This window comes from Numenius arquata, chromosome 7, assembly GCF_964106895.1.
Source record: "Numenius arquata chromosome 7, bNumArq3.hap1.1, whole genome shotgun sequence".
NCBI lineage: Eukaryota > Metazoa > Chordata > Aves > Charadriiformes > Scolopacidae > Numenius > Numenius arquata.
In genome coordinates, this window is record NC_133582.1 from 8,236,810 (window position 1) to 8,261,773 (window position 24,964).

At 37.3% G+C, this 24,964-nt stretch overlaps 1 protein-coding gene across 6 annotated transcripts in view; it reads right to left on the bottom strand.

Annotated features, from left to right (window-relative positions):
• EPHA7 (EPH receptor A7) overlaps positions 1-24,964 on the bottom strand; it is a 164,122-nt gene that overhangs the window by 92,710 nt on the left and 46,448 nt on the right. For all 6 annotated transcript variants that reach the window (XM_074150118.1, XM_074150113.1, XM_074150116.1 and 3 more), the window contains exons 4-5: positions 15,253-15,408; positions 14,049-14,384 (exon numbers count right to left, since the gene is read on the bottom strand). In XM_074150118.1, coding sequence (XP_074006219.1) covers positions 14,049-14,384; positions 15,253-15,408 — 492 coding nt within the window. The remainder of the gene's footprint in view (positions 1-14,048; positions 14,385-15,252; positions 15,409-24,964) is intronic.

The window sequence follows — 24,964 nt, forward strand, 5'->3', positions numbered from 1 at the left end:
GTCCCCTGGGTGCAATCCTTATAGGCGGAGGACATGCTGCGGTAATCAAACGGGGTTATAAATTGTGTACATTGAATGGCACCAAATGCATCTCACTTCATCACCGTTAAGTCAAGACTTCCTGAGTTTGTCATTAACTCTTTAGCTTCAATATATTTATTTAAACAGTAAAAGTAAGTGAAAGAGCTTACAATAACAAAAGGGCAACTGATACTACCCAGCGGGATGTACAGTCTAATGGAGATCGCTGACTCTTACTTTCTACAGCTACAGGGGTCAAACTGCACTCCTTTTACACCAAAGCTCCCCTTGAGATGTACTGATAAAGTTCAGAACATTCGAGTAAATGCATTTCTGAATGCAGAATAAAACCAACAAAACAAACTAGGATCAAGTCATTTTTTACAGCTAGCTTATGCAAAGTCCTAAGTATTTATTCCCTACTTGAAAAAAATAGAGCTATTTACTTGGTTATTTACTTACATTTCCCAGATCCCAGATTTTTTACAGAAAATTTCAAAATGACCTTATTTTGGATGTAGCATCTGATTATTAAAATGTATGAAAGTGGATAGTTGAATAATTACCACCTTCTCTCAATGTTTTGTTTTGTTTTTTTTTTTTTTTAAATGTGTTCTATCTCTCTAGGTTGTGATATTAGGATAATTCTGACTGTTCAGTGGAAGTTAAATGGAAAGCAACTTTGTGCCACCATTTTTATCTTTAATAATAATAAACAGCCATTTTCAAGGACTTAGATACCTACCAGATTTAAAGGAAAACTTACCACTGACTTTGAATCAGAGCATAAGTAGGCAAGAAGATGTTTTTAAAATCCTTTACTTAATTTCTTCTCCAAAAAATATACTTAAGGTTTTCCCACATTTTGAAACAACAGTTCTGCATGTTTTATAAATAACTTCAAAACTGTTTTCCGCACCCTCTGAATGTTTTTCCCTTCCCTAGGCTTCATAGTGAGCACAGGAAATGAAAATTTAAGTGAGTACTGAAAAAATGATGTAAACTTCAAAAATATGAACTCCAAACTGAAGCCCTTTCTGTGTATCCAATGGAGAGCATAATCCTTTTTAAAAACAGAATTTATGACACCAGAATTTATGTTCCCAGGCTGGGGGAGTATTCCGTATTCAAGGAAGTTTATGTGCTCATGTGACAAAAAGGCACGGTTTTAGATTACCAACTTCACTGCAGTTGGCAGCTGTGGCATTTCCCCCAGAAAAGGAGTTGTGCTAATTTTCTGCATAGTTTTATCACTTTGAGATTAGCCTATTGATATTTTCTAATAAGTCAAATTTTATAGACCTCCTAAACTATAAATATAGCTCAGTAAACTTAGTCAACTTAATGTAGTAAAGTAACCCGTGGGGTGGAGTTGAGGATGGAGTATCAACACCTGCTTGTCCATACTATTAATTCGTTAACATGGTTAGCTAGTTGGGCAGAGCTGTGGCAATCTCAATGTGGGCATGCTGTTTTGGGAGATAAAGAAGGTTAACTTTACAAGCGCGAACCCTGACATGCCAGGAACAGAAGATTGACCCTGATGCCTTTCGTGTAGGCATAGCTTTGGTGAACAGGGAACACACATTAGCTCCTTTAGAGTCTCACCGCCTGTCTGTTAGTATCCAAGTGGAGTTTGAACTATTGGTTTAGATCTATAGATTGCTAAATGGGATGAGACTTGTCTGCCTGAGAGATCACCTCCATCCTTTACCCCTGTTGTAGTCAGCAGAGGTGTGACGGGTAGTTCCCTCTTTGGCATCGAGAAATTACTCTCCAAAGCATCATGAATGTGATAATATTCTGAGAGCCTGGGGTACCTGCTAGGGCAAAGGTTGAGAAACAGCTCCCAGGAGGATGGTGAAGGAGTTCACTTGCTCTATTTATTGTTCATTGAAGGTTATCTGTTTGTAATTGTTCTGTGCCGCTGCATGGCTGAGTTAATTTATTGCTTACACAAAAGTATATAACACTGATGAGTGGCCATCAGTGCATTATTGTAGGCGAGATAAACTGTAAGGCACCTGCAGCCCTACTGATGGGGATTCTTAACTAGCATTAAAATAAAAAGAAAGCATAGAATAAGGATTTTACATTTTTAAAACATTTTTAACATGAATGCTATAAACTACAATCAAGTGAAATATCCCTATTTTTAAGACACACCTGGATATGCATATCCTCACTAAATGCCTTAGTTAATTCAGTCAATGGTAAAAAGCCTCAACAAGTCTTAATAACATGAATTACTTATCAGACTAGGAAATTATTTTTAAGGACTTGCAAAATCCTGAAGACAAGAAATTATTTTTAAATCTGCTTCCTTGGTTAGTATTTTCTTGAAAATAAATAGAAGCATGTAAATATTTAATGTTAACATTGTAGCAGAAAATAACATTTGCATATGTGGGGGTGGGAGGAAGAGGGCATTGATGTCATCAACTTTTGGCAGTTAATTTAGGTGACTAAATAGGAAGGTAATCTAAAGCTTCCACTATAATTAAGGACGAGTCAATGCACAATTCCTAAATTTGGCTCCTGTTCCAAATCACTCCCGAAAGAAACCTATCAATCTCCACTGACTACAACAATGTAAATATCCACCAAAGATTTAAATGCTAACGTTTAATGCCAACATCAAAGAGCAGAACATTTAGCCCTAAAATGCTTCATGTGATTAACTCTACATAATAGAGCAATGACACTTCTCCCTCTTCATTACCAGTTAAGCTGCAATACAAAAAATTAGAACTAAGGGTGAAATTTTGATCTCAGCTACACAAGGGAATATTTGGAATAATTCCACAGGAGGTCCACAGAGACACATCATTAGAGTATTGGCTCTGAAATATTAACATCCAATTCCTCATTTCACAGCCATGATTAGAGGCTCTATGAACTTAAATAGACTCTTTAGTGAAGTAAATGGCATTTCTCCACATAAGCATCTGGGTTTACTAGCTCTGAATCCAACCTGCTGACTCAGCCACTACTGCCTGAAAGGGGCTTGGGCGCTATGGAAAAAAATGAGTGCTCCGTGATGCATGAGGAAATAGGGTACTCAGAAAAGAGAAGATGTCCTTAGATGACAGACAGACAGAAAAGGTCAAAAGGAGAGATGGTAAATAGATCCATCAGCAGGTATGAGATGGGAGATACAGAAACTGAAGGGTTTGCTGCTGCAGACACATACATGTGAGAGGTAACCCTGGATTCAATGGATAATCGTGTACAAGAAGAAATGTAGGTAAATGTGTAAGAGGGTCATCTTTAAAAAGAAAAGCTAAAACTCACAGTGACAGGACCTTGTCCCTAGAGTCTTAAGCTCACTTCAGAGGAAGTGAGATGTGCCTTAAAAATTCTGAAAAAGACACTATCAGGCTTTAAAAAGTGAGATTAAAAAGAGATTAAGCTACATGTATGCGTGTGTGTGTGCATGTGTGTGCACATCTCTCCCTCTCTTTTCTGTGTGCCCATATGGTAGAAAACAGACAGAAGTAAGATATGAAACATCTCATTCTGCACTTCTAAGATTTCTTTCATTACATTAGAAAAATACCAACAGTTCTGTGAATGAGTCTTCTTACAGTTTTCTGTGTTTCTGCACATGTGGATCCTGAGTGTTTAAACGTACAGCTGAAAAAAGCAGCAGGTTTAAACTACAGCTGCCATTAAAGCCTGCTTTATTTTGTGGGTTGCTGTCAAAAACAACCTACCTTATGGAAACATAAAGTGCAGCTTGTTACAAGCTCGAATTTAGGACATTTATATTGGTCCCACAATAAGAAGATTTCTGTGTCATTATGGTGAGCATGATTTAGTTGACTTACGTTCGCGTGCAGACACCGTTATGTAACACTTAGCTCAGACAAATGGTTCTGTTCTTGATCTTCCCTATTCTACTGTAGTTAATGACCAAATATTGTTAAAAATTGGGACACTAATTATCTGATGTCGACATGTTATGGATAATTAAGAATTGCTCACTCTGAAGCCATGCTAATTGTTTTTCACAGGTCTCCTTCTCTCGTCCTTGTGTCCTCAACAAGGCAAGCAGCTACAGGTTTATGCGTACATCTCTGTCACGTACTTTGTCACAGAACATACATCATCCTTTCTGGCTCATCCCCGATTAATTTTGCTGGCTTGCAGCAATTATCTCTCCCTTTGTGACTGACCTCCTGGTAAATGGAGTGCATGATAGCTGGGCAATTTTTTCCTGCGTATTTTACTACTTAATTGATCTTTGTTGGCTGCCCACAATAGAATATACTAAACTTAAGTCATAAAATGGTTGAAATTGAGAGAAAGTGGTAAGCGTGTTTTAGCAATTGTAGTTGACAGCTGTAAAAATCAGATCTTGATAATGTTCTCTCATTTACCCTATTACTTGGATCAGTTGGTTAAAGCTGTTAATGATCCTCTTGGATCAATGTCTTTTGCTTGTAGCCATAATTTACTGCATTGGTGGATTAGTACAGATGTTTTCATAGATAGCTCTGCATCATTCCACCAGATTGCTGTCTGCATCAAATTTGCTTCCATTCATCACTAACAAAGCAAAGAAAAAGATAATCAGCATCTCCTATCTTAACATTAACTATTGAACTCGGGATAACACTTTTATTGTTGTCAATTTGCAGCCTTCAGCCATGGCTTCCTCAGTAAATTGCCCTGAGAATTTCCTCTAGAAACAGATTCAATGATATATTTTGACTATAAAGGGAAAGACTACAGAAATACCAAACTGTACAAAACAATTCACACACCAAAGAGCAGTAGATATAACTGTTCCATTAGGACAGTTATAGAACAAATCTGCTGCCACCCATGGAGCTGTCATAGTGGATAAGTCAGCAATGGCTACTGCTGTTAGGGAAGATGTCTCCTTATTACCCCAGTAGCATTAGAAAGACCTTTAATTTGTCCTGACTTTCCAACCCATCTCAGCTACCTTCACCCTTACCTGCCAGAAAGGAACCATTCATTCTTGGGCCACTAATACTCCCTAAACTGCCAGAAGGCCATGGGCCAGAAAGGGAAGATTTGTATTTTTAACCTGAAGGACCATTTAGCCAAAACTTTGGTTTTCCTTCCAAAAAAGCAGGCTTGCTGGCACATGCAACAAATGAAAAATAAGTAACTGAATAAAATATGGTCTGTTTTGAAAGAGCAGCAGCAGAATCTCTGTCTGTTTCTAATGAGAATACGTATATGAAGCAAACTGGAAATACGCTGTCTTAAGATGTTGGACAAATCTACATGGCACCTCTTTCTAGACACTTAATTATGAGACTGAATTTCATCCCTAGAGTGGTGGACTTGAACCTCGCTTTAAGAAAGCTCTTGATTCAAGACATTCTCTGTCCCTTCCTGCAGTGCATTTTTGACATACTAACTTCACTAGCTGTGACAGACTCACTAGAAAGGTCTTCCAGAAAGGTCTTCTGTTAAACAGGAACTAGCGTGAGGAATCTCTCCCATCTAGAAGTTGTATATTTACCTATTCTATCATTTAAATTTAATGGAGAAACTTCTTTAGCTCTCCCTGTATAAGCTATCTTCTCTCATTTAAAACCTTCCACAGGAGTCATTACAGTAGGCTGGCTCCATGCCATGCTGTCATCAAATGCTACACTCTATAGAGATGTTACAGTTAAAGAATTTTTTAATTTACTACATACAACCTCAATTAGGATTTCACATTTAGTGGCACTTATGCACTTGCAATTGTGCCTTTCAGTGGTGATGCTCCTTTCTTATCGAGAAAGCATCTGTGCACTCAGAGGGTTTTGTTTGTTGTAATGACAATGGTCCTCGAATTCTTAACAGGTCTGAAACAAACCATCAAGTATTAGGAAATTCAGGGACAAAACTTCGAATGTCTTAGTTTGCTACCAATATGATCGTACTCTTTTTCTTTGAATTTTGTTCTTTCTAGGTGACATAACAAAGAAATTAAACACCTTAATAATAAATTACACTGTACTGAAGTAAGATCTCAGAAGTCATGAGCACAGCGGGTTTGGGCTAGATTAATTCAAACACTACGCATCATTCCATCCTACTAATACCAATATTTCACAGTTTTGCTCACTGAAGGAGTTTAAATCTGTTTTGTAAATACTGAAAACCAAATCTTCCTATGAGGCCAGCTATGTGTTGTTATTAGCTACAAATAAGAAACAGGAAGCTCAAACAAGCAAACAGAAGATATCATTGAGAAATATATGACAGCATCAGATCAGGCTTTTCTTTTGCCAGTTTCCCCACTGTATTGTTCTCTTAGGTCACAATATCATCATGATAGTCTTTCACCTGAAACAATTTCCTATGGAAAGAGTTTCCAGACAAATATGTGCCTACGTTTCATAATCATCATCATGACATTATTTTGGTAAGGGAATGATACATGTGGCCAATACATCAAACAAATAACATTGAGTTCCTGAGATCCTACCTATGGTGTTCAGCACCTATCTAGATCCTGCATCCAGTTAGCATATTATAGTTCACAGGAAGTAGAAAAAGGAAGATACAGTTCTGCTGCCAAAACCAAAGGTCTATGGAATTGTTCTTTTTTGCACATGACTTAATTAGCACTAGACTGTGTATCACCATGCATAACATTCAAGTGACTTCTTGTCTTTGTACTGCAGGTACCTTAAAAGTCCTTGAGGTTGCCCAAGTCTTTGCAGAACTACGTATAAGAGTCACCAAAGAGTAAAATAAAGCTCAATAGCACTATTTAGTTTCTACTCTGTTCAAAAGGACTTATGGCCATGAGAAATAATCTAACTACGGATGAACTGAAAGAGGAAGCCAGGCATATTTATGAGGGGTTAAAAAGCCACCCAGCGGGTGTCACAAGTAGAGCTCTTTTATTTTTCAAACTTTTCTGGGACTGGTCATAGAAAATGTGATGTTAACACACATATTTTCTTTTCAAGGTCAGGATTAATTTTTCATCACTACTTTTAAGAAGACAATTGGTGTAACTCATAAACATTGGGGAGATGTCTGGCCTGTGTTTGTAATATTAGAAAAAAAAGTGGTTTCTAGTCTTTTGTGTCACATTAGCAAACCAATCTCTCCTTTCTTTGGCTAAATTGTACTTTATATCACTCATTTTCTTCCTCAAGTACATAGTTATTAGTCGCATAGCTGGTGAAATTATGCTTTAGTAGCGTACATTTGACTGTAGTGACACAACCTGCTATTTCAATAGCTCAGAGCACAGGGAAGTTAATAGACCTTTGGCTGTCATGTGTCTCCTAGCAGGTTACTACCAAACATTTCACATACACAGAAGTTTAATCTGACCATTTCTAATTCAGAGCTTTAGTTCTGTGAAGGGGAAGCTTTATTTTGTCTTTGTACAGTAGAGTGTACACTAGAGTGTAGCTTCCCACTATTTTAATTTTTAAATATTGTAAAATTCACAGTCTCTACTAGAAAACCTTCCTTAGTTTCTTAGTAAAAATAATTTTATCTATTTCTAAAAAGCTTTTATGGTAAAGCTGGACAGGTAAGAGTTCTGATACCCATTTGGAAAAAAAAAAATCATATTCTGAGTATACTAAAAAAATAATAATAATTCAAATGACATTCAGCCACAAACTGATGTGCAAAAACCTGCTACTGTCAGAACCAAAATGTGATAGGACATTAAAGTTTCCTTTCAGGATGACAGAGTGCCCATTGCTTTGGTTCCTGGGTGTTCTGATAGAGCATAAGGTTCAAATCCTGCTCCTATTGAAGTCAATGACAAAACTTCCATTGACTTCAGCGGTGCAGGATCAGACCCTAAGCAACACAGCTAACACCTGCTTTCTTGCTTTCTCTCTTATCTTTCAGTGAAAAATATTAGAAGAAATTAGGCCTAAATATTAGAAGAAATTACTTACTACCAATTAGCTATTTTACCAATTGTTTTTTCTTATAAAATATACTGCTTGTCATTTCAAATTTTTTTTTCATATATATATATATTCTGTATAGGTATATAAAATATTATCAAAACTGTCAAATATCATATATGCCATACCATATTTTATCCTATATAGATGACTACTGCTCTGTGAAAATCCTAAAAAAATTTAACATTTAGCAATCTTACAATAATGCCCCAACCTAGCAATTCTACAGTATCTCTATAACCTTGTGGATTTCACTACATTAAAATATGACCTGATACAATCAGTGAATGAACTAACTGCCTTCCCTGATCTGATGGTATTTGCTATACAGAGACCGGAATTCTTATCAAGTTTTTATTCATCAGTTTAATTCAGGCATAAATTCAGTTACCACCTCCTGTCAAAATATCTGTTATAGTAGTCCAGGGTAATGTCATTGCAGACCAATAGGTAGTCTTAGCTCCACAGAACTAACTCAATTCATTTTTTAAATGTACTGAAAAGACATAAAAAACTAGAAGAATAATAACTACCACATGTAATTAATTTCTACTCTATTTTTTCCCTTTTCATTTGGTGGCCATGGAGTGCAGAACACTTACAGAACTATGCTGCCTTCCTACTGGTCTAGAAAGAAGTTAAAACAGATCAAAATATATCTAAAGCATTATTAATAATAAGCACTAACATCTTTGTAGCTCCCATTAAATAAACCAAGCAAAATGGTAACCCAAAGATCAGCTATCATAACATATATGTTTCTAAAAACCACAGCTTAATGAAAGTGATTAGGGAATATTAGTTTTGAAAAGTGACTTTATATATAAAATAATTCTCTCAGCTCAAAAGGTGGAACACGTTTGGTAAAAAAGAAAAGAAAAACATTATTTTTATAATCAGAATTCCTTTTACATGAAGAATTGTTTTTAAATAAATATACAGATAATGTAGCCATATCAATGTGGGAAAGCCAATCTACAGTTGAAGGCTAGAAGATGAAGTATAGCTCAAAAAGTAAAGTCACTAGCAGGGAATACCACACGAAACCTAAAGCTAAAGGAAGTCCACTGAAATGGGAAAACGTAGAAGAAATATTCAGTTGAACACTGAAGCTGCGTGTAATAAGCTGTCATGTATCACCAGAAGTGAATATTGGATAGAAGGCATAGATGAAGGTAGATTTAAACAACTTGGTGGCAGAATGGGAAGACACCAAAGCAGTTTGGGGAAAAAAGTGAGAATAGGACTAGAACGGTGAGGTCAGAGCGACTGGGAAAGCCACAGGCATAAATCTTCTTGATTGCTGCCTCTGCTGGGGGACAGGTCATTGCTGAAGAAAAGTCAGGCTTAAGTGAGACTGACAGGGAACAGGAAACAAATAGATGGCCAATAGTGCAGAGCCTATGAAAGAGGAGGCTTTAAAAAATGAGTAGAGATAATTGAGAGTTAGGGAAACTACGAAGAGAAGCAAAGAGAAAAAATGATGAGCAGCAACAACAAAAGGAGAATGTAGAATAGGGGGGAATGCAGTGTCTCCCCTGTTTAGAAAGACTTCAGAAGTACCTAAGAAGGGCAGAACCCATCACACAGCTTTACATAAGGGATGACTTGTTTCCTCCATGCATTCAATAATTGCTTCTTGCTGTGTAAATCAAGGGTACTGCTGCTAACAGTCATGATTTTATAGCAAGTAATTTTTTTTTTGTCCAAGTTGCTGGGATAAAACAACTTTGAAAAATTCAGTTCCCCCTTTTTATTTTTTTTTAAACTGTGAATTTTGGGATCTGTTTTTTTGTAGGAAAAGGTCTAAAAATTGAACTCTAAGATGGAAAAAAAAAGGAAAAGCAAAACAACATATACAAAATAACTTGCTACTAAAAATGTTTTTCAAGAGTAAGCCTTGAATATGGAACTGAATCAGGGTTTTTAACCACTTCAAGTTGTCAGTATTAAGTGCATCAGAAGTCACACCACAACCTAAGAGTGCTGTGGGGCACCTTTCTCTTGCTGTGAAGAAGCAGCAACCATTAGTAAGCGCTCCCTGCATAAGAACAGAGAGTACTTTCAGGAACAGGTGTTGGCATTACATTTTAACTTTTGTTTGTCATGTTTGGTTACAGTAATAAGACATGATGAGTGTCCCGATGGATATGATTTTTTCTTTCCATTGACTATAAAGGCAACTCAAACTGGCTCAGGACAGATAGTTAAATTTTCTCAAACCCTGATAAATGTTGGGATTCATCCAACCTATCTTAAGTTTTCTCAAAGTCAGGCTAGGTTGGGTGAATATCACCCTTTATCAGAGACCAGTCCACTGTCCATTCATATAAATTCCAGAGGAAGGGACGTAGAAAAATATTTTTAAAAACACACTATCTTTACAAAGGTGTCAATATAAAAATTATACATTTTTTATTGAAACACGTATTTTTTAAAGGTTTGAAAGTGTATAAATGCCAAAATCCGACAAAAATTGATCTGCTGTGAAACCCACTTGATTCCATTAGCCTTTTGAGTGTTGTATGGAAAAAATGTAAAATTTGGAAAAGAATTTGAGGGGCGAAAAGGAACTACCAGTACCACCAAAAGGTGATTATTTCATTAGGGAAGTGGGAAATTTTACCTTTGGTAAACAACCATTCAATAAGCTTGCAAAGGTAGTGTTTGTGAGCTGTTTGCCAGCTGCAGCTCTTCAGTGCATTCACCTATTGTAACTGGGGCTTAGTCACATTTAAATCTGAATTCTACAAGGATGCAGGGATTCACATAGATCAGCTTGCAATACTGGGATGACATCCTGTATTCTTTATATGATGTTGGATAGGCAAGATATGAAACAAGATGGTTTACTCCTGGGGGACTTAGTGCACTTAATCTTTTACCTCTGATTCCGTCTCAGTTCTTTCATGCTTTTGTCACAAAACAAAACAAAGCAAAGCAAAAAGCCTCATAGTTCTTGGCTACGGCATAAAAAATATGCCATATGACAACTGATAGCCTAGTCACAAAGTCTTTTTAACACAAGGAATGAATAGCGATGTGTCATATGTATATATGTGAGCAGTGAAATGCTACCTACCCACTTGCAGTCATTTTATTGTGTTATTTCCACAAATATAAATAGTTTTTTATCAACCACCTGGTTCTTTTCTGTGACATGCTCTCTTTGTCTTATCAGAAGTTTGTTATGTGTGGGTGAAGAAACACTGAGTATATTCCATAACCCCATTCTTTTATCAATAATTTCCTGTTATCATTACACAATGATTTGAATTTTGTGAATATGGCCACAAAGGATCAATTCAATTAAGCCAAACCTACAAAGAGAAAATCTCACTGCAAGCCTCTGTGCAACTGGTGAACCTAGTAATTATATATAGCCACCTATTGTGCTAGCATAATAACATGTGAAGAAGGTTTAGTTAGACACATTTACACACATAAAAAGCAATATGGGCATAGAAAAAGTCATTTTTGCCAAAAGTATAGAACAGTCACACAGTAACAAATGAGAGCTGCATGAATCCTAGTTTACTTTGCTATAAATAAATCCAACATTTTCTTTCTCTCCATGGTAAAATAAAATAGGAGTACAGAAGCATAACAGTCTCTTTTGAGCAACCAGTCTCTTTCTGTTCAATTATAGTCATCAATCTGTTCCACCTAAAATATTTTCCTCCTTGAGAAACCAAAGAAATCAGCATTAGGATCCAAAACATGCTGTTGCAAAAATAATGTAAAAGAGGTCTTTCCTTTTGGTGAATGCATTTGTTCTGAGAGACTGTATTTTCTTTAACATGAATTTTGTAATTCATGGTGAAAAAAATGCTGCATTTCGATGGCACTTTTAATCAAAAAATCTTGAAGAGCTGGTTAGGAAAGGTAAGGGTTACCTCCATTTTACAGACAGAGATAACTGCAACAAAGAGACCTTAAAGCCTTTTTTTTTTTTTTTTTTTCTCCCCAAATCTGTTTCCTACGTATATTCCTTTAGATGCCCAACTGGAAACCTTTAAATCCTGATATTCTGAAGTGCTAAACAGACAAAGTTTCAGTTGTACAAGTACCCTTTCTCTCAACAGTGACAGTGTCAGATTCTGTAGCACTGGGAAATGCTCACCTGTGCGTAATCCCACACCAAACTGGAGGGCAGGGAAGGAACAGTCTGGTCTCCTGCTTCCTGCTGCATGCGTTTACAAAACTTATGAAGGAGGGTAAAGGTTTTTCCATTACTTGAAATCACTAGGTTGAGTCTAGTTGTTGTCTCTAATATATATGTACAAGCTATAGTTTTACTAACATCTCTGGGCTTGATATGAGCATCATTTCATAAAATCATACAGCTTGTGTTACTTATAAAATAACACAGGAGAACCACATCATGTCTCCTGGCCTGAAAAACCCTATAAATCTATGACTAGGAGAACACAAGAGAATTAAGTATAATGAATTGTTTTGGGGGTAACACAACAAACTTCTGTTTAAGGCTTTTTCATCCTCCTGAGATGTGATACTAGCCACCACATTGCACTCTCTCTTCCTTTACGCTGTGTGCCATCAAACCACCAAAGCACATAAAGTCAAGTCAATTTGATTTAGCTAAATAGGAAAAAGACCAAACCCTCTTCTTCATGTGGTAGTTTTGTACAGACATCTACAGAGAGCAGAAAATTGTCCACCTTTGCACGTTTGATGAATTATAGAGAATTATTTTAAAGATAAAAAATCAAGGTGCTAAAATAATACAATCTCTGGTGCAAAAACAGTTTCAGGGTAAGTTCTCTGTGCTCAAAATCTCATCATAAACTCCAAGAACTGAACGAGCACAGAGACCAATCCCTTCAGTCACAGGGATGGTTCCAAAATAATATAAAATGTGCATTTGGTATCCAGGAAAGCACTATGGGGAAATTAAATATCTCATAAATATTCCAGCCTAACTTTAACAACTATATGAACCATTTTAGGTTTGGGGGAGGGAGGGAAGGTTTTGAAGTAAATTTCTTGGGTTTTTTCTTTGTTGTGGTTTTTTTTTTTTTTTTAAGATTACCATTTCTAAAGTGCAAAATAATTACAGTTTTTCCTACATTCATTGCCCTTGTACAGTCAGTTTGTCCTCAATTCAAAGCATGACTATAGGGGTTCATTTCTACTGCACAAAAAAAGAATAGCTTGATCACAATACTTAAAATTTGCTCCAAAATGTAAGTATGAAATATCCTTTAAAATATTGGTTTGCGGTTCTTACAGCAAGCATCAGTTATTCACATATTTTCTTTTAAGGTATTTTTTCGGAAGCCAGATCTTGCAATTAGTGTGCAGTTTAAGATCTTTTGTTCAATGTATAAAAGGTTAGTTTTACTATCCTCCCTTATAGCCCACAGTGCACTATTGCAGATTCAGAGGCCTATAATTTTTATCAGCAAGCAACTCGTCATTTCAGAAACCTAAATCAGAGAATTCTTTTTTTTTTCGCTCAGCATGCAGACAACTAACGCCTTTGTTTCCCCTGGGGCGATATGCTAGTTTGATTTTATTTTCCCTGACATTTCACCTGTCAGATTATGATAAGTAGAAGAAACAAAGAATAATCATCACATTCTCACTGAATCTCACAATCAAATATCTGGAAATATAAGATAAATTAGAAATGTTATCCTGAGGGAAAATATTAACACTGAAAACACCATCAGATATCCAAATCATCTTCCAGTGACCTAGGACTCCCATACAGGTTTAAAAAATTCAGAAAGGAAGCCTGCGTAGGACTGTCACATCTACTTTTTTTTTTTCCCTTTAAATGCTAGGGAATGACCTACAACAACGTAAGAAGAAAAAAAAATTGCAGAGTTAAGAAAACCTATTTAATAATAAAGCTGTATGTCTTCTTTAAGTCTTTCATGAATGCTTTCTGAAAGCAATCCTGAGGCCAAGAAACAGGTTATCATGAAATAGTATAAGCTCAAATTAACTAGTTGGCAAGGTGAAAAGATTAATGAGCCAGAACACACCAAACATACTCCTGATTTACTGCATCTGTAGTTTGCATGTTCCCAATTTCTCTCAGTCTCACAGTGTTGAGATTCATAAGCGACGAAAACTTACCTGCTTGACCGGTGGTAATACTGACAGCTGCGAAAAGCCTCTGGGAACGACTCAAGTCAGAAACCCCATTCACAGCTTCAACTTCAAACGTGTAGTTAGCGTGAGCTAGCAGGTCCATGACAGTGACATAGTTATCTACTAAGCCAGTTTGCTGGGGCATATATCCAATGTTACTCCCACAGGGAACACACTCGCCCTGCTCCCAGCTGCACCTCTTGCACAAAATGCGGTAGGTCACATCATTTCTTCCCCCGTTGTCAGCAGGAGGACTCCACTCCAAACTCACGGTAGTCTGGTTGATGTTGAAAATGAGGTTCTGAGGTGCAGATGGAGGTCCTATGTAACACACAAAAAAGTCCAGGGTAATTGAACAGAACCACAGTGGGTTGTGTAGCTTTTTAATTACAGAGACAGAAAATAGTTGAAGCATTTTTCTTCACATAAACATTTCATTGTTTTTAGTACAAGCTGCATAAAAGCTTCCTTGAACTCACTTGGCAAGGGCTTTATTTATTTTCCATTAAGTCATCAGAATAACAATTGTCTGTATATTTACTGCAACTGACTTTAGCCATTTCTCTTCTGTGCAATTAAAAAGATTGGTTAATGTACCTTAAAGGTTGTCTTTTATAGTTTTCCCAAGCACGGGATTTGTTCATCTCTTCTAAGCATACTGCAGCAACTGCATCTAGTCCTTTGTTATCAGCTCTGATGCGATTTAGAGACATTTGGTGCTGCTTTGGATTTAGGAGGCTTCCACTATTTGAGCCAACCTGTGTAGCCAGTCTATTTGCAGTTAGAGGGTTAAGCCAGATCCAATTACAGTTCAATCAAAGCTCAGATCTGCAAAGGTTACTTTTCATTTTTCATGTTACTCATTTTGGTATTTTATCACATAAAGCACATTCTCTACAACAATTTTACAGCCATGGGAAGACTATGCCTGTATTCTATCTATTACAATGAATTACACACTTACCCAACATGCAATGTTTTCCAACGTTATATCAAGCAAATACAAAAATTATATTTATGCTGATTCTGTGTTCACTGTCAACTTTTTCCCCTGTGCTTTTCAATTTCATTTACTGTTGTAGATGTACTTTTCAAATACAGGGAAAGCCAACCGAAACTACTAGCTACAAGTGGCTGCACCTGGTTGGTTAAGCAACGTCCTTTACGATTAAATTCATGACTGACTCACTTGTGCATGCGACATATGGTGGATCAGAAGGTGCTCTATAATAGCTATCTTCACAATCGCATCTTGAGGATCCTTCCTTGTCAGAGAAGCTGTGAGTAGGGCAGCGGGAGCACTGCAGATCTTGTGAGGAGGATTTGTAGAACCCACGGCCACAAGCTAAAGGCAGAACAAAACAAAATAAGGTTTAGATTTGCATTGACTACTAATCTGGTCTTTTTTGTCCCTGTCACATGAGGTACACATTCCTGTAAATATCTAAACTACCCATTCTGTTATGCTGGAGCAAGATATGATGCTCACAATTTCTTTTTCTTCAGTTGATGCTGTTAATGGTTTTGTGGCATTTTTATGAGTTCAAGTATGCAGTACAAATACCTCAGCAGTTGGCAACACAATATTTTAACACAGAGGGCCACAGAAATATAACAAGCATCTGTTTTTCACCAAAGAAGAGTACAATAATGGTGTGAAACAGCTGGGTGCCTGCAATAAGCCTAAACAAGGGAAAAACAGCCTGGAGAATCTCTGCTCTAAGGCCACTGAAGTGTTTCCAGTATCCGAACTAGCTGATTTGGAATTAATAGAGTAAAAGTTACTCTTCCTTGATCTGAAAAACTCAAAGAAGTCGTAATCCATTGGTGAACTCTGATCTTGAGTAAAGATTGAGGCGTGAACATGCCTGTTGGACAGACGACACTGGTAGGAACAAGCAGAAGGAGGAGGGCAGACAGCGTTAACTGCACGATCAGTTTTTCCAGTTTCACAGAGACAACTAGGCTGAAATGGATTTACTAAAACTTTCAAGGGAAACTTAAAAGGTAGATAGTTGGAAATATACATATAAGATAATTTCACACTTTAGTTTGCCTGCTGTGAACACACGGAAGTAGAAAATGTGTTGTGTTCCACAACTGATGTTTAGAAAATACTTCGTTCAGATACTGCCAGTTCCCAAAGCAGAAACACCCATAAAGCACACCCGTAATGATTCTCCAAGCAGAGAACTGCAACCTAGAGAGCCAGCTTAAGAGTGGATAAACTATGGGAGCTGAAGGGGACGAGGAAGAGAGAAGTGGGGATCAGACAATGCTAAAACTGGAAACAGATTAAGACTCCATTTCAGCAGTGAGGTTATGGGCAAACTTACAAACACTGTCAATATGAGAAACAGAACACAAAAGTCCTCCAGAACTTTCCAATAAAGCAGAGGCTTTTTCAACCACACTATTTTATTCTGTTTTTCCAACCCTAACAGACAGTCTAACCTTCTTAAGCCGTCACCTATATGCAAAGAAAAGGGAACAGCGGGTGAAACTTAGTATTGGGTATCAAAATATTAAAGCTAGTTAAATAGTCATTCTGAATTCAGACAGAGAGAATTTACTTTGGTTATATTCATATTTGCTTGGATATTTTCTCAGAACAGAAATGCAAAGTATCCAAAGACACTGATATTTGGAACAGTTATTTCAGTTGTCTGGTAAAGCAATGGTGGAAAGAGCATGAAAACAATGAGCTTTATCCAAATCCCACCGAAGTCGATGAAGGGTATCTGACTCAAATAGCCATTGGACTGGACTTACGGTGTAGCTACAGTGACATGACTCTTATTAATCTGATGAATTTTCTGCATCTGAGAGAATAAAATGGTGGTAATACTTAAGATAACAGTAGATTAAAGTTGATGAATTAGGTAAATCAACAGTGGATCATACCAATATAAAATGATAGGAAATTCTGGCCCTCTGTTACTCTCTATCAATATACTAACTTTCTAAAGAAAAATATGCCTAAAGGGCAGAAATCGCCATAACATTTAGAGTTTGTCATGCTGAAAAAAAAACAGTAGATGGAAGTTAAATTACCTGGCAGAGAAAATTAGCAGGCAAAGCATGTATCCTTTGACTTTGACAAAGGGGCACAAGTTTGCGTTAGAAGAAAATCTAGCCCTGCTTGTAAAACATGCTATAGTTTGACTCTACCACAGTCACTGTTATACATGCTATTTAGAAAAGAAGACAGAAAGAATTTTGGAGAAACACTTCGGATAAACATGACCCATGAATTCATAGCTGTGGCAAATTTAACTCAGAATTATCCTTTCACACCTTCATTCAAGATTGTTCCAGAATTTCCTGGCCAAAGACAAAGAGCACAAAAGCTGAACTGATTTGTATGCGTGTACCTTAAGACATATATTTAAACTCCTGTCTGCTCTTTCAGTACTTGCAATTGAAATGTGGCTAAAATTACCAAATAATAGTTTCCTGCCTTTCTTAAATAGTCATGTTCCTCTCACACCGAGCAAAACACTGGACAAATACACCGGGTCTTCCAGCGCGCAGCCCTCTGCAAAGCAAAGAGCAGCTTAAAAGGCAAAGATCCCTACTGTGTTTCCAGTCTGTCCTTCTCAGCAGGGAACATTACACAGCAAAGACGCAGAGGGTAAAATAGAGATTTCAGACAGAAATAACAAAACGTAAACAGAAAACCCCTTTTCACTTTTTTTTTTCCTGATGACTTGATCAAGACATTTATATGCTTAGTCACTTACTATTTAAAGTAAGTGTGCATTTCTTATTAGAGTTCAAAGGATCTGAATGTCTGTGACTAGTTTACATGACTGAAAGCCATTTATTCTCCTGCACAGCGTACCACAGGCATCAGGTTCAGGCACTTGTACTATGTTACAATTCCATTAGCCTTTTTTCCAATAAGAGGCTTGTGACGCCGTTTAATTACCATCCCTTCAACTCTTACACCACATAAATATAAAGGGCAGAATACTCCAGCATTGAATTTTTTAACAGTATAAAAATAGTGCTTTAAAAAAAAAGGTTCTTAAAAACTTCATAGTTCTTTAGAAAGGAAGGCAGGCAAGGGTACACGGCCTAATTGAAAGTATTCATTGGAGGTATTAAATTATTTTCCCATTTTTCTTCATAAATTTAAATTTGTCACAAAAATCTTTTTTTTTAAAGCCTGGCAGTGGAATACTTCGACTGCTCAAAAATTGGGGAGTTATGAATCTTTTTCTGTTTTTAACATATATCATTGTCCTTGCCAACAAACTTACAACTGAAAACTGTACCAAGCCAGGGTGTTGGATGGACCACTTATGAAGGTGTGATAACTTGCCAGTGAGCTATTACAGATCACGGACGGGAAAGAACTGTTCAAAAATACTTTTTTGACTCCTTTTTTTCCTCCCTTTTGTCCTATCTTGCCAAATTGCCATGGTGAATTTTTTAATATTACAAGCAATTTAAATACATTGTTTTGTTCTACACTGTTTTAAATCAATCTGTTTTGATCTAATTTAGTTCTTTATGTAATATTTTTAAGATTACAGGGGCAGTTGGTATAAAATCCCCACTGCCACTACCTCCATAAGCAACATTAAAAAAATTGTAAAAAACAAAAACATATTAGCCAAACATTACTTGGAGCTCTGCACGTGCAAATCTAAACGTGATAAATACAGGTACTGTTCCACAGAAGTGTTTCATGGCAAAGCTTGAGGCAACTCAAATTGCATTTGGTCACATCCATTTTAGTGTTTCAATTCAATAGTGCAGGAAAACACTCATCAGCAGCACTTCTTCCCTATAAAGGGGGCTTATACTGTAAATCAAGGTACAGAACTCAAGCAAAGATGGGAGATAAGCAGAAGGGTATAACTGGCGAGGCAGCATCCTGATATTGTAGCCATAATCCTCGTTATTGTTGATCTGAGTAAAATGTGAACTCATTTGATCTTCCTCAAGCACATTAAGACCCAGGAGTACTTTTGCTACTTGAAGGGCTTCTGGGGTACTGGAAAAAACAGGGGGGTGGGGGAAAGGGAAGAAAGCCAGCACAAAATGAATTTACTTCCATTCACTGTGGTGTGTCATTTACAGCTGCTAATTTAATAGAACAGCTCTACCCAGATGAAGCTCCTATTTTGTTCAAACAGCTGCTCCGAGGTCTTATACGTTCCAGAAAAAGGTTTCAAACCAAGAGCAGTCAACTTTACTGACAGCACAAAGACGCAGCAAAACACCAACCAACCTAACTTAAAGCAGTCTTGAAATAATGCAAAAATTAGTTACTAATTCTTCCCCCACATACTACATAATCAACCATAAATAGAGAACAAAACTATCCTTCAGCCAAGGCACAATTCTTTGCTTAATATCTTAACCTCTGTTAGGGACTGACCACCAGTGACCCTCCAGGGCCACCCAGCACCTCGGATTTGTTTACTTGTCTGCGACAGCCGTGGCTGCTTCACAGAGAAAATCTTCCCACCTCCTTTGCAAAGCAAAGAGTTTTCTCTTGTTGGGAAGCTGGCAGAGTTCCACCGTGAAATACAAAGACGATGTGAACGGCCCTCGGATGAGAGAGTCTCCTTATGCTGTGGAGCTGCAGTTTGAAACTGAGCAGGGCATTGTCGTTTCATATTTAAACTTCCTTGCCTGGAAGCCCTAGATAAAGAGGTGCACTCTTCTGTCTGTATACGATGAAAGACCCCGCTGAAGATGACACTAGCAGTCTTTCTTGGCTTGGACTAAGTTGCTTTCTTCTTGTACATCCAGCAGCACTCAGCCGTGACAAGGACGTACCGTGACGGTAGGGTCTGGTACAAGGCTGGGCAAGGTTGTGGCATCAGGGCACGGTACTTGCTGGAATACACGTTTAACATATGCCCACTGCAATCAGTGCAGTCACAAACATTTTGAGCCGATGTCCTTGGTATCATTTAAGGGCCTATACAAATACTGAAAATAATGGAATATTGCAAAGCCACAAGTAAATACTGAGGAATTAACACACACTATTAAGAGCTACGATGCCACATCTGTGGCACAACACAGCATTAGCTGTTGTAACTAGAGATGCTGACTGCAGCTTATATAGAAAAATAGCAGCTTCTCTACTGTGAGCTCATCACATGCCTTAGTGGCCTGGTAGGGATCAAATAATGTATATTTTTCTCTTCATATTTACACAAAAAATTTCCAAGAAACTCTGGAAGGGGGAACGAAGGCAGATGTAGGGAGCAGCAAGCAGCAGTCTGGAGTCCCACTTGTGGGACAGGAAAAAGGAAAAAAGGGACATGTTAAGTACTGTTCATTTTTATGTAACCTTTTCACTACGAATACTATGGAGATTCATTTTGCTTCTAGGAGAGCAAGGGAACTTAAGCTGGGAGGGATGATGGAAATATGGTAAGGGCTATGAGTGACATGTGTAACAACCGATGTTTATATAACCGAAGGAGAAAGAGTAAACAGTTGTAGGGCAGTGACACATTAATCAAGAAAATTATTTGCTACTACAATAATACAAACAAATTAAAAAAGAAATATCCATTTGCAGAAGAGCAAGGCTTCTGGCTGGCATATCAGCTTAAGACTGAAAGGGCATGCAATTGTTTCAGCATGTTAGACACTTGATTGAACATGGCTTTTGATAACAATTTTTCAGTTTATGCGAAAATAATGAAACATAATGACTTGCAAGGAGGTGACTGCACTAATTACTGCTTGATCCTGTTATAAAAAGTAGACTGGTGCGAGGGGAGAAAAATAAAGATGACATACTGTGCTAGCAGAGACAGAGAGCTTGTCCGTTTACTCTGGTTTGCTCACCGTTCCCTGACTTTGTCGCCACGAGTAAGTTTTAGTGGCGTACACGCCAGAGTTTCCTGCACACTGAAGAAGATGAAAATAACATTTAAAAATACTTTAATTTGAAAAGTATGTGAAAAATACTTTTTCAAAGTCAGTGTCAAAGGATGGAAAGTAAGTTGGCTATGTTAAAGTGATCCTATATATTGTATTTTTTCCTAAAGGCTGTGGCTAGAATTTGTTGTATATCTGTGTGGACATAAGCCTCCTTTCTTGTGATTTGTTTTGCGTTATCTTAATCAACTCCCTACCTTTCTACCCTCTCCCTCCCCTCAAACCTGCAACCATTAAAGACAATTCAGCTAACCAGCTTTTCACAGAAATTATGTATACACAAGGAGTTTGTGCAGATGTTTCCTGGATGAAGTTATGCAGCTGCAAAGACTTTATTAATTATAAAATGCAAAATGGATTGTTCTGTAATTGAAGCTCTCTGGGGCCCTGATACATTTGAAAATTAACATACATATATGTACGGTCAGGACATAGATGGATGCTGCTAGATTATTTATTACAGATGGATATTTTAGCTAATGCAGAAAAAAGGCTGGTCTTTCTCTACTGGAGCTTTCAAATACTTGCTTCATATTAATGTCTATAGTTCCATAAGTCAGGACTGAAAGCACAGCTTGCAGAAACAGTACTCCCACTGCTAGTGTTGCTGACCTCATCCACGATGGACAGGTCCAGAATCTTTATTTTAATCCTATTGACAATGCCTCAGTGGGAGTAATTATAACAGTCGGCCACAAATCCAGACCTCCTGTCACTGATATATTAGGGTTTTTCACAACGAAAATGAGCAGCAGACAAGAAGGATGAAAACAACATGGGGTAGTGATTATAGCAAGATTTGTCAACCCCCTTCTGTATTAACCTGCTACAAACATATGACAATTTGGCATGGGAGACACCAGAAATACAAAATGTTTAATCTTCCACAGTATCAAAAATAACATTTTGAAAATAATTTGGGGGGTGTTGTTCTCTTACGAGATACTTGGCTGGTAGATCACATCAGCCACAGGCCCTTTTTAGCCAATGTATCTGAAAAGTTTAGATAAACTGAAAGGAGACCATTATAAAATAATTCCCAAATGTGGATTTCAATGTGAAATATTAGACATAAGAAATCCAGTAACAAAAGGAGACTTTATAACCTCTGATCCCCTTTTCCAATAATTTGTGTACATTCAAGCCATGACTATGTTTGAAACTGTAAATTACTTTTATAGTGAGAGATGGCATCTGTTATGCCTTCTCTGGCACCTAATATATATTGTTTTATAAGGAGCTTAGACTGTAGTATTTTATTTGTCTAACTACTATGCAATGATAAATGTCTAGCTGAAAAAGATGTTTATTTTAGCTTGATTTTTAAACTGCAATAGCATCTAAAGATTATTCATGTTTCAACCAAGGAATTATGTTGTATGGTTTAGCCAGAGTAAACTCAAGACTCTTAATGGTGCCTCAGCTATAGTGTGAATGACATATCTAAATAGGACTGTCCTGTGGCTGCATAACATCATCCACCGAATGTTTGCTGTTGCCTGTCAGGAATCTCTCAGACCTCGTATTCATTTCCTAAGCCTAATATGCCCTTGTTGTCCTAAGTCCTGCTAATGTCTTTTGAGAGTTGTTCACATACTGCTGTTCACACAAATAGAGATCCAGAAAGAGACTGCTTGCTAAGTGATAGCAACTTATTCTGATTTTTTCACCGAATGAAGTGAAATCTTTACCTCTCTGCAAATCTGCTTTAAAAAAAACACAAACCTGAGTATGTCATCATGCGCGCCTTTTTAACTTATCTAGTTGCAAAGAAACATGGGCACAAAGAAATACTCTGATGTTTTTCTGGCTAATTTATACACAAGGAGAAGGTAATAAGGTTGAAGAACATATCCCACAAATCAAAGAATACCCAGTGTCACTACACTGTAACAGCAAAACTACTTCGAATCTAATGATTCTCAATAAGTACATAAAAGACTGCATTTAAATGGCAATTAAAGAAACTCTAGCATAGTCTGAGCGGAATTAATTAACTGGGTGAGTTAAAAGTTGTGCATTGAGGCTATGACATAATGTTTCTCTGCATTTTCAGAGTTTGCAAGGACTTGGGCACGTTCCTCTCACTGACTTTCTTGGGAACGACAAATATAAAGCAACCATGAAAATTTGGGGAAAATTAACATGTGAGAAATACAAAGACATAAAAATACAGACAGATGCAACTCTATTAACGAACAAAATCCAAAAGTGAAAGGTGGGTTAGAGAAATGAAAGGAGAAAAGATTTTCTGGCCTTCCTGCTCATTCTTTTTCTTTTTTTTTTTAAATTTCTTTTTCCTTCCACCATGCTCTTCCCTCAAGATTAGGTTTGCAAGGTGCTCAAGCAGCTTCTGTGCAGAGTTGAGTGACAGCTGGCCTGATTAGCCAGATTGGAAGCAATCGCCCCACACTTTGCAGGACATGGTGTATGTTTGTGACCAAAAAAAATGAATCCATGCCTGAAGTTTTGTCAGCAGGAGAAATTTTATCTATCTTCTTCAGAAATGTTCTCAACCAGTCAGAGAATTAATGGAAAAGTGCACTTGATTTGCTCATAGCTTCTGCATCTTTGGGTTCTGGGGTTTGTTTTTTCCTCTTTTGCTGACTTGGTAATACTTAATTATGAACTTTTTTAAATTTTTACTAAAAAATCTCTTAAAACTACAGTTATTAAGAATTCAGGAAATTTAAGACCACTAACTAATGTATGTTATGAAAGTTACAGTGTTCTGATAGGAAAGTTGTATGATTATCTAACTGAGCGGAATAACATCCCTTAGATGCATCAGCAGACAACAGACATTACTGCACTGAAAAGGAATTGCCTATGAGAACTACAGTTTAAGTGGTGCTTTTTTTTCTAAACAGATGGATGAAAAAATTATGCTAAATTTGTCACATTCCTGTATTAAAGTCTTTGTCTGGGGTGGGTTTTTTGGTGTTTATTTTTTTTTTCCTAACAGCCATAAGAAAGAAAGGAAGAAATACTGGTAATGAAATTAATACAATATATTGTTTTCATGAGCTTTTTCTTTAACTTTTTTGCTTCCCTATTCTCGGGGTGTAGCTCACACAATCAAGCACCAAAAAACTCCGTATAGTCTACAACATAGCTAGCTTCCCATATACAGTGTTGCCACTTCAATAACAAACTGAGCTTCCTGAGTTCGGTAGGGACTTGGACAGTAGCAACGCTATGACTCGACTCCTGTGACATCATACAGGTTCTGTACAGCCATACCTTGTCTGTCCATACACAAATGAACACTTTGAGGTGTTTAATGGTGTTTTATGATGGCCAACATGTCCAGGGAAGGTTTCCTTCTGTTTTCTACAGAGAATGAAATACATGAAAAAAGCTCCAAGTAGTAATGAAAATAACTTAATTCGGCTGGGAGAAGGATGTCGGTGTTGTGCAGGTGGACTGGTTTTCTAAATAAAAATACAGTAAAATCCAATCATTGATAAATCTTTTGGAAAATATAACAATAATTTGAAAAAAAAATCTTTGAATTTAAAGCCAACAAGATTCCCATGGTCTGCTTACCTGACCTTCCAATGTAGCAAAGGCTTTTGGGTTTAATGAAAAAAATCTTTAACCTTGAATATTGTAATCACTTTTGAGTCACTCACTACAAGATATTGAGGTGCTGGAGTACGTCCAAAGAAGAATGGTGCTGGTGATGTATATGAAGCAAAGCAATGAAGCTGGTGAAGGGTCTAGAGAATGTGAGTTCTCTAGTTATGAGTGGTGGCTGAGGGAACTGGGGCTGTTCAGTCTGGAGAAAAGGAGGCTCAGAGGAGACCTTATCACTCTCTACCTGAAAGGTAGTATAGCTCTTGCCTGAAAGGAAGTTACAGCGAGGTGGAAGTCAGTCTCTTCTCCCAAGTAACAAGTGATAGGACAAGGGAAAATGGCCTCAAGTTGTGCTGAGGAGGATTAGATTGGATATTAGGAAAAATTTTTTCACAGAAAGGGCT